Source organism: Amblyraja radiata, chromosome 24, assembly GCF_010909765.2.
Source record: "Amblyraja radiata isolate CabotCenter1 chromosome 24, sAmbRad1.1.pri, whole genome shotgun sequence".
Taxonomy (NCBI): domain Eukaryota; kingdom Metazoa; phylum Chordata; class Chondrichthyes; order Rajiformes; family Rajidae; genus Amblyraja; species Amblyraja radiata.
In genome coordinates this window covers 30,160,660-30,175,487 of record NC_045979.1, presented here as the reverse complement: position 1 = coordinate 30,175,487, position 14,828 = coordinate 30,160,660, and the positions used below count along the sequence as shown (strand labels likewise).

General features: G+C 47.4%; 1 protein-coding gene across 2 annotated transcripts in view; it reads right to left on the bottom strand.

Moving 5' to 3' along the window:
* The window catches only part of elk4 (ETS transcription factor ELK4), a 43,812-nt gene that overhangs the window by 7,581 nt on the left and 21,403 nt on the right, over window positions 1–14,828 (bottom strand). The window contains exons 2-3 of one of the 2 annotated variants that reach the window (XM_033042809.1): window positions 5,768–5,992; window positions 1,290–2,138 (exon numbers count right to left, since the gene is read on the bottom strand). In XM_033042809.1, the coding sequence (XP_032898700.1) occupies window positions 1,290–2,138; window positions 5,768–5,974 (1,056 nt within the window). In that variant the 5' untranslated portion in view covers window positions 5,975–5,992. The remainder of the gene's footprint in view (window positions 1–1,289; window positions 2,139–5,767; window positions 5,993–14,828) is intronic. The other variant, XM_033042810.1, reaches the window with a different exon arrangement.

Below are 14,828 nucleotides of genomic sequence, written 5' to 3'. Positions count from 1 at the left end.
CTGTCTGCTCCGAGTTTTTTTTACATTCTCCCCGTGACCTGCGTGGGTTTCCTGGATCCTGATGGATTTCATCCCAGGGCCATAAAAGAAGTGAGCAGTGAGGTAATTAATGCATTGGTTTTAATTAGTTCAGCACAGTGGAGCAGCAAAGAGCTTCAAGAGGGGTCTCGACACATAATGTCACGTGTGCCTTCCCTCCAGAGATGCTGCCTGTCCCGCTGAGTTACTCCAGCTTTTTGTGCCTTTCTTCCTCACACCGCCAGAGACTCGGGTTCGATCCTGACTACGGGTGCTGTCTAAGTGGAGTTTGCACGTTCTCCCCGTGACCGCATGGGTTTTCTCCGCGATCTTTGGTTCCAAAGACTTCCAGGTCTGTAAGTTATTTTGTTTGGTATACGTTAAAAAATGGTCTCTAGTGTGTGTAGGGTGGTGTTAATGTGCGGGGATCGCTGACCGGTGCGGACTCGATGGGCCGAAGGGCCTGTTTCCGAGCTGTATCCTTAAACTAAAGTAGTTCTAGTTTATGGACACACTATCTTGGCTTATGGATAGACAATAGTTTAGCTAATGGAATGACACTACCATAGCTTTTGGATGGACTACCCTAGCTAATGGATGGACAGTACCCTAGCACATGGAGGGACAATACCCTAAATTATGGATAGACTCTACCCTTGCTTATGGATTGACAATCCAAGACTAGGGTGTGACGGTACTCTAGTTCATGAACGGACAGCACCCTAGCTTATTATGGGCAGCCAGTATCCTATCTTTTGCTATTCCTATAGAAACTTACAAAATTCTTAAGGGGTTGGACAGGCTAGATGCAGGAAGATTATTCCCGATGTTGGGGAAGTCCAGAACAAGGGGTCACAGTTTAAGGATAAGAGGGAAGTCTTTTAGGACCGAGATGAGAAAATCATTTTTTACACAGAGAGTGGTGAATTTGTGGAATTCTCTGCCACAGAAGGTAGTTGAGGCCAGTTCATTGGCTATATTTAAGAGGGAGTTAGATGTGGCCCTTGTGGCTAAAGGGATCAGGGGGTATGGAGAGAAGGCAGGGACGGGATACTGAGTTGGATGATCAGCCATGATCATATTGAATGGCGGTGCAGGCTCGAAGGTCCGAATGGCCTACTCCTGCACCTATTTTCTATGTTTCTATGTTGCGTTCGAGGGACTGTTGTACCCGGCCACTACTCCCATCCCCTTATGTCCTTGATGAGACTATCATCAGAACCGATGCATGTAAAACTCTGCTGTGAGAATGGTCGGGCAGGTTTGCTGACCTGAGTTAGGTAGGCTGGCGTGAGCGATGAGGCTGGCAAGGGGGGGCTAGGTAAGGCGAGGGGGCTGGGGTCACTGCTGGTGATGACCAGTGTGGGCGTGAGTTCCAGCTCCCTGGGCTTCTTCGACCGGCCCTTCTGGTGCCTGGCCTCCGCGCCGTCCAGCGACAGGTCCTCGCCGTCCGACGAGGTCACGGGCCCCGGGGCCGGGTCGTCCGGTGGCTCCGCGGCCAGCTCCGCCTCGACGGGCAACTGGGAGGGAGCGTCGAAGGAGGAGGCCAAGAGCGGGGAGCCGGGGCTCAGGGGGAGTGGCGCCGATGGCGTGACGGAGGAGACGGGCGGGGTGGTGGTGAAGGAGGTCACCACGGCCGCCACGGACGGTCTCTCTTCAGCCGCCTCTGGCGTGGGCGGGGCCACGGTGAGGGCGGGGATCACCGATGCCTCCACCCCGGGCGGCGGAGACAACCTTTTTGGCGGGTTGGTGACAAACTTAATGACCGTCACGGGCTCCTGACCCAGGGGCTGCTTCTTCTCCTCCAGCATCTTCTCCGCAGGGTTCTCCACCTTGATGGACTTGAAGATGTTCGGGTTGGCTTGCAAGGAGTTCAAGGTGAAGGAAGAATAGAGACCTGAGCGGATGTAATCGTTACGGCTGGAGATCTTGGAGGAGGACGGAACTCCTTTCTCCAGGATGAGGTTCTCCTTGTCCTTCTGTGGTCTACTCATCTCCGGCAAGTTGGATTCAACCCCGCTCTCAGTCCTGCCCACCACATTGCCATCCATCTTCAGTATCTCCGGGTAGCACACGAACTTGTACACAAACTTCTGCCCGTTCACCTTTTTAATAATGTTCTGTGGATTGAGCATTAAAAAAAAACATTAGAGTGAATAAAATATACATCTGGCTGTTTGTCAAATCCTATTTAGCCTATTAGTAAAAACATATGGTTGTAAATTCAGAGTTAACCAGACCCCGACTGTTATCAGGCACAGTGGCGCAGCAGTAGAGTTGCTGCCTTACAGTGCTTGCAGCGCCGGAGACCTGGGATCGATCCCGACTACGGGTGCTGTCTGCACTGAGTTTGTACGTTCTCCCAGTGACCGCTTGGGTTTTCTCCAAGATCTTCGGTTTCCTCCCACACTCCAAAGACGTACAGGTATGTAGGTAAATTGGTTTGGTAATGGGGCTTTTTCACGGGGCGAGTTGACGCAAGATGTCACCAGAGTGAAGTGGTCGTGGTCCAGCACGAGTTTCGCACGATATAACGGGGGGTAGATAAAGAGTTCCCACGGTATTCGGCATTTCTGTTATTTGTGCGAATGACTTGTCCGTCTCCCGAGCTTTCGCGTTAAATCTTGAATGAACATCGTGAACTACACGTGACACAAATGATGTAACTTTTTTTTTCACACACTATAAATATCCTCCCTTGGTTGAATTGGCTCATTTGGAGACATGTTTTACTGTGTATGTGGGAGACACAGATGGACTGCGCAGATCGACGGCGCAGACCCGGTGGGCCGAAGGGCCTGTTTCCGCGCTGTATCTCTAAACTAAACTGAACCATCCTACCTCAACCAGGGAAAGGTCCTGAACTACTATCAGGCTTTCTATGATCAGACATTACTGGCTTTATCTTGCACTAAACGTTATTCCCTTGTCATGTATCACTACTCTGAATGGCTCGATTGTAATCATGTGCAGCCTTTCCGCTGTCTGGTTAGCGAAAACCAACGAATGTTTTTCACTGTACCTCGGTACACGTGACAATGTACTAAACTGAAACTGAATAATTTACATGGAAAGTAGTATGACATGTAATAAAAAGGGATAGACAGAATATGATGGGGAGCAGCGGTAGAGTTGTTGCCTTACTGCAGCAGAGCCCTGGGTTCGATCCTGACTACGGGCGCAGTGTGTACGGAGTTTGTACGTTTTCCCTGTGACCATGTGGGTTTTCTCCAGGTGCTCTGGTTACCCCCTACACTCCAAAAACGTGCAAGTTCGTAGGTAAATTAGCTTCTGTAAATTGTCCCTAGTATGTAGGGTAGAACTAGTGTGTTGGTGACCGCTGGTTGGCGTGGACTCGGTGGGCCGAATGGCCTGTTTCCATGCTGTATCTCTAAACTAACCTAAGGTGGAACTAGTGCAGATGAGGCGTGTTGGTCACCATGGGCAAGTTGGGCTGAAGTACCTGTTTTCACACTGTACCAGATCATAAGCTCATAACTTCAAGGGGCAGAATTAGGTCACTTGGCATCGAGTCCCCTCCGCCATTCAATCATGGTTGATCTATCTTTCTCCTGCCTTCTCCACATAACCCCTGACACCCCTACTAATCAAGAATCTGACAATCTCGTTCCTTAACACTATCAATTGACAGTCTCCAAAGCCGTGTGTGGCAATGAATTCCACAGATTCACCGCCCACTGACTAAACAAATTCCTGCTCATCTCCTTTGTAAAGGTACATCCTTTTATTCTGAGGTTAATTGGCTCTGGTCCTAGACTCTCCCACAAGTGGAAATGTCCTCTCCACATCCACGCTATCTAAGCCTTTCACTATTCGGTAAGTTTCAATGAGGTCCTCCTCTCATCCTTCTAAAATCTAGTGAGTAGAGGCCCAGTGCCCTCAAATGCTTAACATATGTTAATCCAATCATTCCTGGGATCATTCTCATAAGCCTCCTCTGGACCCTCTCCAACGACAGCGCATCCTTCCACAGAAATGGGTGCCAAAACTGCTCACAATACTCCAAATGTCGTCTGACCAATGCCTTATAAAGACTCAGCATTACATCCCTGCTTTTGTATTCTAGCCCTCCCAAAATAAATGTTAGCATTGTACGGAGTTTGTACGTTCTCCCCGTGACCTGTGTGGGTTTTCTCCGAGATGTTCGGTTTCCTCCCACACTCCAAAGGCGTACAGGTTTGTAGGCTTGGTACAAATGTAAATTGTCCCTAGTGTGTGTAGGGTAGTGTTAATGTGTGGGGATCACTGGTCGGTGCGGACTCGGTGGGCACTCTAAAACCAAGGTGGCACGAGTGCAGATGGGACAAGTTGGTCAGCATGGGCAAGTTGGGCTGAAGGGCCTGTTTCCACCCCGTGCAACGCTGTTTACAAGAATGATCCTATGAAAGAGTAGGTTAACCTATGATGAGCGTTTGTCAATACTGGGCCTGTACTCGCTGGAGTTTAGAAGAATGAGAGAGGACCTCATTAAAATGTACAGAATAGTGAAAGGCTTGTAAAGGCTAGTGAAAGAGTGGATGTGGAGAGGATGTTTCCACTAATGGGAGAGTGTAGGACTAGAAGTCATAGCCTCATTATGAAAGGACATTCTTGTAGGAAGGAGATTAGGTTAAATTTCTTTAGTCAGAGGGTGGTGAATCTGTGGAATTCTTTGCCACAGAAAGCTGCGGAGGCCAAGTCAGTGGATATTTTTTAAGGCAGAGATAGATAGATTCTTGATTAGCACTGGTGTCAAAGATTCTGGGGAGAAGGCAGGAGAATGGGGTTAGGAGGGAGAGATAGATTAGCCATGATTGAATGGCGGAGTAGACTTGATGGGCCGAATGGTCTAATTCTGCTCCTACCACATATGATCTTATGCTCCGATTAAATTAAACAACAGTGCAGATAAAATACAGCATTTTCTTGCATCCGTATATATATTTTGTGTATGTTACGTATGTAAGTAGATACATATATTTAAACAAACAAGCAGAGAACAAAAGGTGCATGTTTGATGTATAATATTTTAAAAGGAAGGTAATTCTGAATGAGTGTTTAAAATTTTGTGATCTCTGATTTTCAACCTAAAAAAGTAGCCGGCTTTCCTGGAGTATATAGTGGTAGCTAGCATTTCGGGGGGGGGAAAAGATCCACCTTTATACTGATATTTAATTGATTTGTACTGCAATCAAATGGTCTTATAACAAGGCTGTTGCGTTAATATTGTAACTTTTCCACACATTGTGTGGGTTAAATCCATTCTTTGAATCAAATAAAATTATAAAATAAACTTAGAAACATATAAAATTATAAAAGGACTGGACAAGCTAGATGCAGGAAAAATGTTGGGCAAGTCCAGAACCAGGGGCCACTGTCTTAGAATAAAGTGGAGGTCATTTAAGACTGAGGTGAGAAAAAACTTTTTCACCCAGAGAGTTGTGGATTTGTGGAATTTTCTGCCACAGAGGGCAGTGGAGGCCAAGTCACTGGATAGATTTAAGAGAGAGTTAGATAGAGCTCTAGGGGCTAGTGGAGTCAAGGGATATGGGGAGAAGGCAGGCATGGGTTATTGATTGGGGACGATCAGCCATGATCACAATGAATGGCAGTGCTGGCTCGAAGGGCCCAATGCCCTCCTCTTGCACCTAGTTTCTATGTAAATCAATTCTTGATGGGCCGAAGGGCCTAATTTTACTCCTATCATTTATGACCTTATGACTATTATAAGTAGAAATAACGGCAGTACCTTGTCATAATAATAGCGCAAAGCTCGGCTCAGCTTATCGTAGTTCATGTTGGGTTTGTTCTTGCGAAAGCCCCAGAGTTTGGCCACGTCCTCGGCCTTCAGCAGCTTGAACTCTCCATCGTTCGACGTCCAGCGGATCAGGTGGTTGTTCTTGGGCTCCAGGAGCAGCTGCAGCAAGAACTGCCACAGGGTGATGGTGTTGTCCATGGCTGGTACTGCCACCTGCTGAACACGCACAAGGTCCTGGTTAGCAACCTATACTCACACACACACACACACACACCTCAGCACTCGAACGAACCAACAAACGCCACCTGCGTCCGTCTCTGCAGGGAGATATGCCTGAGGGGACTGGGGCATAATAATCAAGTGTATGAGGACACTTTTTCCAGTGAGATTGATTCATAGTAACCATACCTTTCTTCATAGGTAGATTAAAAATGGTGGAAAAACTCAGCGGGTGAGGCAGCGTCTATGGAGCGAAGGAAATAGGCGACGTTTCGGGTCGAGACCCTTCTTCAGACTGATGTGAGGGTGGTGGGGGCGGGAAGAAGAAAGGAAGATGCGGAGACAGTGGGCTGTGGGAGAGCTGGAAAGGGGAGGGGAAAGAGGGAGAAAGCAAGGACTACCTGACATTGGAGAAGTCAATGTTCATACCGCTGGGGTGCAACCTTTCTCTATGGGCTTTCTTCATGAAGACCTTTCTTCGTGATCACTGGGTCAAAATCTCAGAGGTCATAGAATCATACAATGTGGAAACAGGCCCAACTTACCCACACCAACCAACATGTCCCATCTACACTAGTCCCACATCCCTCTCAACCTGTCCTTCCAAAGTACTGCGATAGTACTTGTCTCAAATATCTTCCCCGGCAGCTCGTTACATACATCCACCACACTTTGTGTGAAAAAGTTGCCCCTCAGGTTCCTATTAAATCTTTCCCCCCCTCACCTGGGTCTTGATTCCCCTACTCTGGGCAACAGACTCTGTACGTCTACGCGATCTATTCCTCTCTTGATTTTGTACACCTCTGTAAGATCACCACTCATCCTCCTGCGCTCCAAGGAATAGAGTCCTAGCCTGCTCAACCTCTCCCTATAGCTCAGGCCCTCTAGTCCTGGCAACATCCTCGTAAATCTTCTCAGCACCCTTTCTAACATGAACACCAAGTTACGGGCCGAGACCCTTCTTCAGTGCCGGCTCTGACTTGTACTGTACCTATTCATACATCTAGTTTCCCTCTCCCCTGACTCTCAGTCTGAAGAAAATACATCAGGAGGTGCAACTCCAGAGCAATAAAATCATGGGAGACCCCTTCCACCCTTGCAACGGACTGTTCCAGCTGCTACGGTCAGGCAAACGCCTCCATTGCCATGCTGTGAGAACGGAGAGGTTGAGAAGAAGCTTCTTTCCCAGAGGCCATGAGGACTGTAAACTCCTATCTCACCAGGGACTAACTTTACTGAACCACTCTACTGCTTTTTTTCTTTAATTGCTGTTTTTTTCCCTTTTTCCTTCCGCCCACAATATTTAATATGAAAAAGAATATGTGATTCTGTTCCATTCTGTTGGTAGTTTGTTTGGTTGTTTGTTTGTTTGTCTTTTTGCACAAAGTCCGCGAGCATTGCCACTTTTCATTTCACTGCACATCTCGTATGTGTATGTGAGGAATAAACTTGACTTGACTTGACTTGACTTGACTTGACTTGACTTGACTTGACTTGGTCTCGCCCTGAAACGTCACCTATTCCTTTTCTCCAGAGATGCTGCCTGACCCGCTGAGTTACTCCAGCATTTTGTGTCTGTCTGTAGTTCAGTTTCATTTAGTTTACTGTCAAGTTGTGCACTGTCCAGTCAGTGGAAAGACTACACATAATTACAAGCATGCCGTCCATGTATCTGAGATAACTTTCCGTTATCAGTCTGAAGAAGGGTCTCGACCCTAAAACGTCACCCGTTCCTTCTCTCCAGAGACGCTCCCTGTCCCCGCTGTGTTACTCCAGCACTTCGTGTCTATTTTCCATTTTCACAGCAAGGTTAAAGCTCGATGTGATTGCAGCTATTTGACGCATGCATATCCATGTCCCATCTTACTAATTACCCTCGATACAAGAGTGTAGAGTCCTGGATATGGCATCCGAGGAACAGTCTACATTTAAGCACTTGGCAAATCCTCAAATATTGCACAGTTCAAGGACAAATATCTGGCGTCCAGCGGCTATTATTGTTGTGCGGGTGACGTTGGAGTAAACTTGGCCAAACTAAATATAGACCGGGTTAAACAAAAAGGTTATGTTGTGGCACGATTCGTTGAGGACTCTCACTGACGCCTCTGGCCCCTCTACTTTCCACTGTGTCAAACAGCGCAGAACTCAGAAAGTGTTTGGGGCGGCACGGTGGCGCAGCGGTAGAGTTGCTGCCTCACTGCGCCAGAGCCCCAGGTTCAATCCTGACCACGGGCGCTGTCTGTACGGACTTTGTACGTTCTCCCCGTGACCTGCGTGGGGTTTCTCCGGGAGCTCTGGTTTCCAAGGAAACTTACTTTTAATGTTTTTAGTTTCTAGTTTAGAGATACAGCGCGGAGGCAGGAACTTCGGCCGAACCGAGTCCGCAACGACCATTGACATCCGCATACTAGCACTATAATCCACCCACTTGGGACAAATTACAATTTTTTACGGTAGTCAATTAACCTACAATCCTGTCCACGCGGTCACAGGCAGATCGGACAAACTCCGTACAGACAGCGCCTGTGGCCAGGATCGAACCTGGGTCTCTGGCACTGTAAGTCAGCAACTCTACCGCTGCGCCACTAATCCTTCAGCTTGATTAACATACTTCTGGTGGAAAGGATAGGGAGGGAGAAATCATTGCGGCGGGGGCGGGGCGATAGGTTAGTGTCAGGGGGGAGAAAGGGAAAGAGTTTGTAGAAGTTACCTAAAATTGGAGAATTCATTGTTCACACCAGTGGGTTGGAAGCTGGCCCAGCGGAATATGAGCCACTGTTGCTCTGGGACTCTGCCTAGTTCAGGGCAACTCCCCCTCCCCCTGGAGCAGCCAAAACCCTTCAAATTTGCCCCCAGCGTCTCCAAGAACTGAGGTGAGGATAGAGGGGAAATCCTTTAAGACCGAGATGAGAAAAACATTTTTCACACAGAGAGTGGTGAATCTCTCGAACTCTCTGCCACAGAAGGTAGTTGAGGCCAGTTCATTGGCTATATTTAAGAGGGAGTTAGATGTGGCCCTTGTGGCTAAAGGGATCAGGGGGTATGGAGAGAAGGCAGGTACAGGATACTGAGTTGGATGATCAGCCATGATCATATCGAATGGCGGTGCAGGCTCGAAGGGCCGAATTGCCTACTCCTGCACCTATTTTCTATGTATCTATGTAAATAGTACCCAAGAAAGTTCCTGGGAGGCAATCTGAAGAAGGGTCTCGACCCGAAATGTCACCCATTCCTTTTCTCCAGAGATGCTGTCTGACCCTCTGAGTTACTCCAGCTTTTTGTGTCTATCCTGGGTGGCAATGATGTTCTTATCATTTCCTAGGTCAGTTAATGTATTAAGTCATAGAGTCAAACAGTGTGAAACAGGCCTTTCCGCCCAGCTTGCCCACACCAACCAACTTGTCCCATCTACACGTGTCCCAATATCCCTCTCGACCTGTCCTATCCATGTACATGTCCAAGTTTTTTTAAATGTTGTGATAGAACCAGCCTCAACAACTTCCTCCGGCAACTCGTTCCATACACCCACCTCCCTTTATGTAAAAAAGGTTTGCCCTGTGGTCCTTATTAAATCTTTCCCCCTCATATTAAAGCTATGTCCTCTGGTTCTTGATTTCCCTACTCCGGGTGATAAACGGTGCAGTGGCCCAATCTATTCCAATAGGTATTGGTGATAAAAACAAAATTGAAAACTGAAAATAAAGAGCATTTGGAGCAGGTGGTCACACGATGGAAAATCTAGGGTCTCTATCCAGAATTAGCAATGTAATCCTTCTCAACTCTCTCTCCCTCTCTCAAGCCTGAATTAATCTCAGATGGTGTGGCACAAAATGCTGGAGTAACTCAGCGGATCAGTCGGCATCTCTGGAGAAGGTAGATACAAAATGCTGGAGTAACTCAGCGGGTCAGGCTGCATCTCTGGAGGAGGTGGACACAAAATGCTGGAGTAACTCAGCGGGTCAGGCAGCATCTCTGGAGAAGGTAGACACAAAATGCTGGAGTAACTCAGCAGGTCAGGCAGCATCTCTGGAGAAGGTAGACACAAAATGCTGGAGTAACTCAGCAGGTCAGGCAGCATCTTTGGAGAGAAGGAATGGGTGACGGGTCGGTTCGAGACCCTTTCAGGGCGAGACTGAGATTCAGGGAAGAGGGAAACATAGAGATATGGAAGGGGAAGGTGTGAAAACGAGAGATCAAAGAGGATGAGTTTGAGGAAAATGTCAAATGGATCATTGTTAGCTGAGGGTAAGGGGACAGCGAGGCACACAATCAGTAACATTTAATCAAGAGGACAGTGAAACTAGTCGGAGAACTAAGATCGGGGAGGGATGGAGAAAGCATGGGTTACATGAAAGTTGGAGATGTCAATTTTCACATTATTGGCTTGTAAGCTGTCCAAGCAAAATATAAGGTGCTGTTCCTCCAATTAGCGTTGGCCCTCGGTCTGACAGAGAAGAGGCCTAGAAAGGTCAATCTGGGAATGGGAGGGAGAGTTAAAGTATTTAGCAACAAGGGAGATCAGGTAGTCCCAGGCGGACAGAGCGGAGGTGTGGAATTCTTTAAACCATGTCACCTCACTTTTGCTCATGATAGTCGCAAGTTGCCTGGGTAAATAATTCTGGGAACTGATCCTTGTTTCCATTTGTTCTCCAATACTGAAAGAGCCAATATTCATCGATCATCTCCTCATTCCATAAGGGGGCAGTGAACGTTATCCCTGAGGCATTACTAATGTTGGGATAACCCAGCACATCATTGCAATTATAAAGAAAGCCCATCAACGCCTTTACCTCTTCAGAAAATTGAGGTGTGCAGCAGAGAGCATATTGACTGGTTGAATCACGGCCTGGTTCGGCAACTCGAACACCCAGGAACAAGTTTGCAAAAAGTGGTGAACACTGCCCGGTCCATCACGGGGGTACTGACCCCCCCACCATCGAAGAGATCAACAGGAATCTCTGCCTCAAAAAGTCAGCTAGCATCATTAGGGACCCACTCCCCCTACCAACCCTCACGGTCCCTCAGATCCACATCAGCCGGTCTCCTCTCCATCCACAAGTCCAACCTCCGCAGTTTTGGGGACAGAACCTTCTCCAGGGCAGCTCCCAGGCTCTGGAACTCCCTCCCCCAACTGATCTGCAATTCCGTGTCCCTCACCATCTTCCAGTCCCGCCTCAAGACCCATCTCTTCACCTCTGCCTATCCTTAGCCCCACGTCCCCCTCCCTTTTCATCTGTGCATTAATTGCCTCGTATTGTGTTTTGAATTGTATTCTGTCTTTACTTTGTGTACTAGTCATGTCTCTACTATTTATTTCATTCCCCTTACATGTTTTTCCTCTACCTGCTAAATTTTTGTAAGGTGTCCTTGAGACTCTTGAAAGGCGCCCATAAATAAAATGTATTATTATTATTATCACCTTGGCCATTCTCTCATTTCACTCCTGCCATCAGGAAGAAGGTACAGGAGCCCGAAAAGGAAACTTGCTTTTAATGTTTTTAGTTTCTAGTTTAGAGATACAGCGCGGAGGCAGGAACTTCGGCCGAACCGAGTCCGCAACGACCATTGACATGCGCATACTAGCACTATAATCCACCCACTTGGGACAAATTACAATTTTTTACGGAAGTCAATTAACCTACAATCCTGTCCACGCGGTCACAGGCAGATCGGACAAACTCCGTACAGGCAGCGCCTGTGATCAGGATCGAACCTGGGTCTCTGGCACTGTAAGTCAGCAACTCTACCGCTGCGCCACTAATCCTTCAGCTTGATTCACATACTTTTAGTGGAAAGGATAGGGAGGGAGAAATCATTGCGGCGGGGGCGGGGCGATAGGTTAGTGTCAGGGGAAGAGTTTGTAGAAGTTACCTAAAATTGGAGTATTCATTGTTCACACCAGTGGGTTGGAAGCTGGCCCAGTGGAATATGAGCCACTGTTGCTCTGGGACTCTGCCTAGTTCAGGGCAACTCCCCCTGGAGCAGCCAAAACCCTTCAAATTTGCCCCCAGAGTCTCCAAGAACCGAGGTAAATAGTACCCAAGAAAGTTCCTGGGAGGCAATCGGAAGAAGGGTTTCGACCCGAAATGTCACCCATTCCTTTCTCCAGAGATGCTGTCTGACCCTCTGAGTTACTCCAGCTTTTTGTGTCTATCCTGGGTGGCAATGATGTCCTTATCATTTCCTGGGTCATTTAATGTATTAAGAGTCATAGAGTCAAACAGTGTGAAACAGGCTTTTCTGACCAACTTGTCCCGTCTACACGAGTCCCAATATCCCTCTCGACCTGTCCTATCCATGTACATGTCCAAGTTTTTTTTAAACGTTGTGATAGTACCAGCCTCAACAACTTCCGCCGGCAGCGCGTTCCATTCCCTTTGTGTAAAAAAGGTTTGCCCCTGTGGTCCTTATTAAATCTTTCCCCCTCATATTAAAGCTATGTCCTCTGGTTCTTGATTTCCCTACTCCGAGTGATAAACGGTGCAGTGGCCCAATCTATTCCAATTGGTATTGATGATAAAAACAAAATTGAAAACTGAAAATAAAGAGCATTTGGAGCAGGTGGTCGCACAATGGAAAATCTAGGGTCTCTATCCAGAATTAGCAATGTAATCCTTCTCAACTCTCTCTCCCTCTCTCAAGCCTGAATTAATCTCAGATGGTGTGGCACAAAATGCTGGAGTAACTCAGCGGATCAGTCGGCATCTCTGGAGAAGGTAGATACAAAATGCTGGTGTAACTCAGCGGGTCAGGCTGCATCTCTGGAGGAGGTGGACACAAAATGCTGGAGTAACTCAGCGGGTCAGGCAGCATCTCTGGAGAAGGTAGACACAAAATGCTGGAGTAACTCAGCAGGTCAGGCAGCATCTTTGGAGAGAAGGAATGGGTGACGGGTCGGTTCGAGACCCTTTCAGGTCGAGACTGAGATTCAGGGAAGAGGGAAACATAGAGATATGGAAGGGGAAGGTGTGAAAACGAGAGATCAAAGAGGATGAGTTTGAGGAAAATGTCAAATGGATCATTGTTAGCTGAGGGTAAGGTGACAGCGAGGCACACAATCAGTAAAATTTAATCAAGAGGACAGTGAAACTAGTCGGAGAACTAAGATCAGGGAGGGATGGAGAAAGCATGGGTTACTTGAAAGTTGGAGATGTCAATTTTCACATTATTGGCTTGTAAGCTGTCCAAGCAAAATATAAGGTGCTGTTCCTCCAATTTCCGTTGGGCCTCAGTCTGACAGAGAAGAGGCCTAGAAAGGTCAATCTGGGAATGGGAGGGAGAGTTAAAGTATTTAGCAACAAGGGAGATCAGGTAGTCCCAGGCGGACAGAGCGGAGGTGTGGAATTCTTTAAACCATGTCACCTCACTTTTGCTCATGATAGTCGCAAGTTGCCTGGGTAAATAATTCTGGGAACTGATCCTTGTTTCCATTTGTTCTCCAATACTGAAAGAGCCAATATTCATCGATCATCTCCTCATTCCATAAGGGGGCAGTGAACGTTATCCCTGAGGCATTACTAATGTTGGGATAACCCAGCACATCATTGCAATTATAAAGAAAGCCCATCAACGCCTTTACCTCTTCAGAAAATTGAGGTGTGCAGCAGAGAGCATATTGACTGGTTGAATCACGGCCTGGTTCGGCAACTCGAACGCCCAGGAACAAGTTTGCAAAAAGTGGTGAACACTGCCCGGTCCATCACGGGGGTACTGACCTCCCCACCATCGAAGAGATCAACAGGAATCTCTGCCTCAAAAAGTCAGCTAGCATCATTAGGGACCCACTCCCCCTACCAACCCTCACGGTCCCTCAGATCCACATCAGCCGGTCTCCTCTCCATCCACAAGTCCAACCTCCGCAGTTTTGGGGACAGAGCCTTCTCCAGGGCAGCTCCCAGGCTCTGGAACTCCCTCCCCCAACTGATCCGCAATTCCGTGTCCCTCACCATCTTCCAGTCCCGCCTCAAGACCCATCTCTTCACCTCTGCCTATCCTTAGCCCCACGTCCCCCTCCCTTTTCATCTGTGCATTAATTGCCTCATATTGTGTTTTGAATTGTATTCTGTCTTTACTTTGTGTACTAGTCATGTCTCTACTATTTATTTCATTCCCCTTACATGTTTTTCCTCTACCTGCTAAATTTTTGTAAGGTGTCCTTGAGACTCTTGAAAGGCGCCCATAAATAAAATTTATTATTATTATTATCACCTTGGCCATTCTCTCATTTCACTCCTGCCATCAGGAAGAAGGTACAGGAGCCCGAAAACAGTTCCCAACAACCATCGGGCTGTTAAACACTACAACTAAACTCCGAACTACAAACTGCCTTGTAGAAACAAATATCTGATCGACCAAAGATAGCATAGACACAAACTGCTGGAGTAACTCAGCAGATCAGGAGAACAAGAATGTGTGACGTTTCAGATGTGAAGAAGGGCCCTGACCCTGAACACCACCCATCCTTTTTCTCCAGAGATGCTGCCTGACCCGCTGAGTTCCTCCAGCACTGTGTCTTCAGTTCAAGATTGCATCATCTGTAGTTCCTCCAGCCTCCTGCAAGAAGTCCCAGCTGTTATCAGGCAACTGAACCATCCTACCACAACTAGAGAGCAGTCCTGAGCTACTATCTACCTTATTGGTGACCCTCGGACTATCTTTGATCGGTCTTTACTGGCTTAATCTTGTACTAAACGTTATTCCCTTCATCATGTATCTATACACTGTGAATGGCTCAATTGTAATCATGTATAGACACAAAATGCCGGAGTAACTGAGCGGAACAGATAGCGTCTCTGGAGAGAAGGAATGGGTGACGTTTCAGGTTGAGATCCTT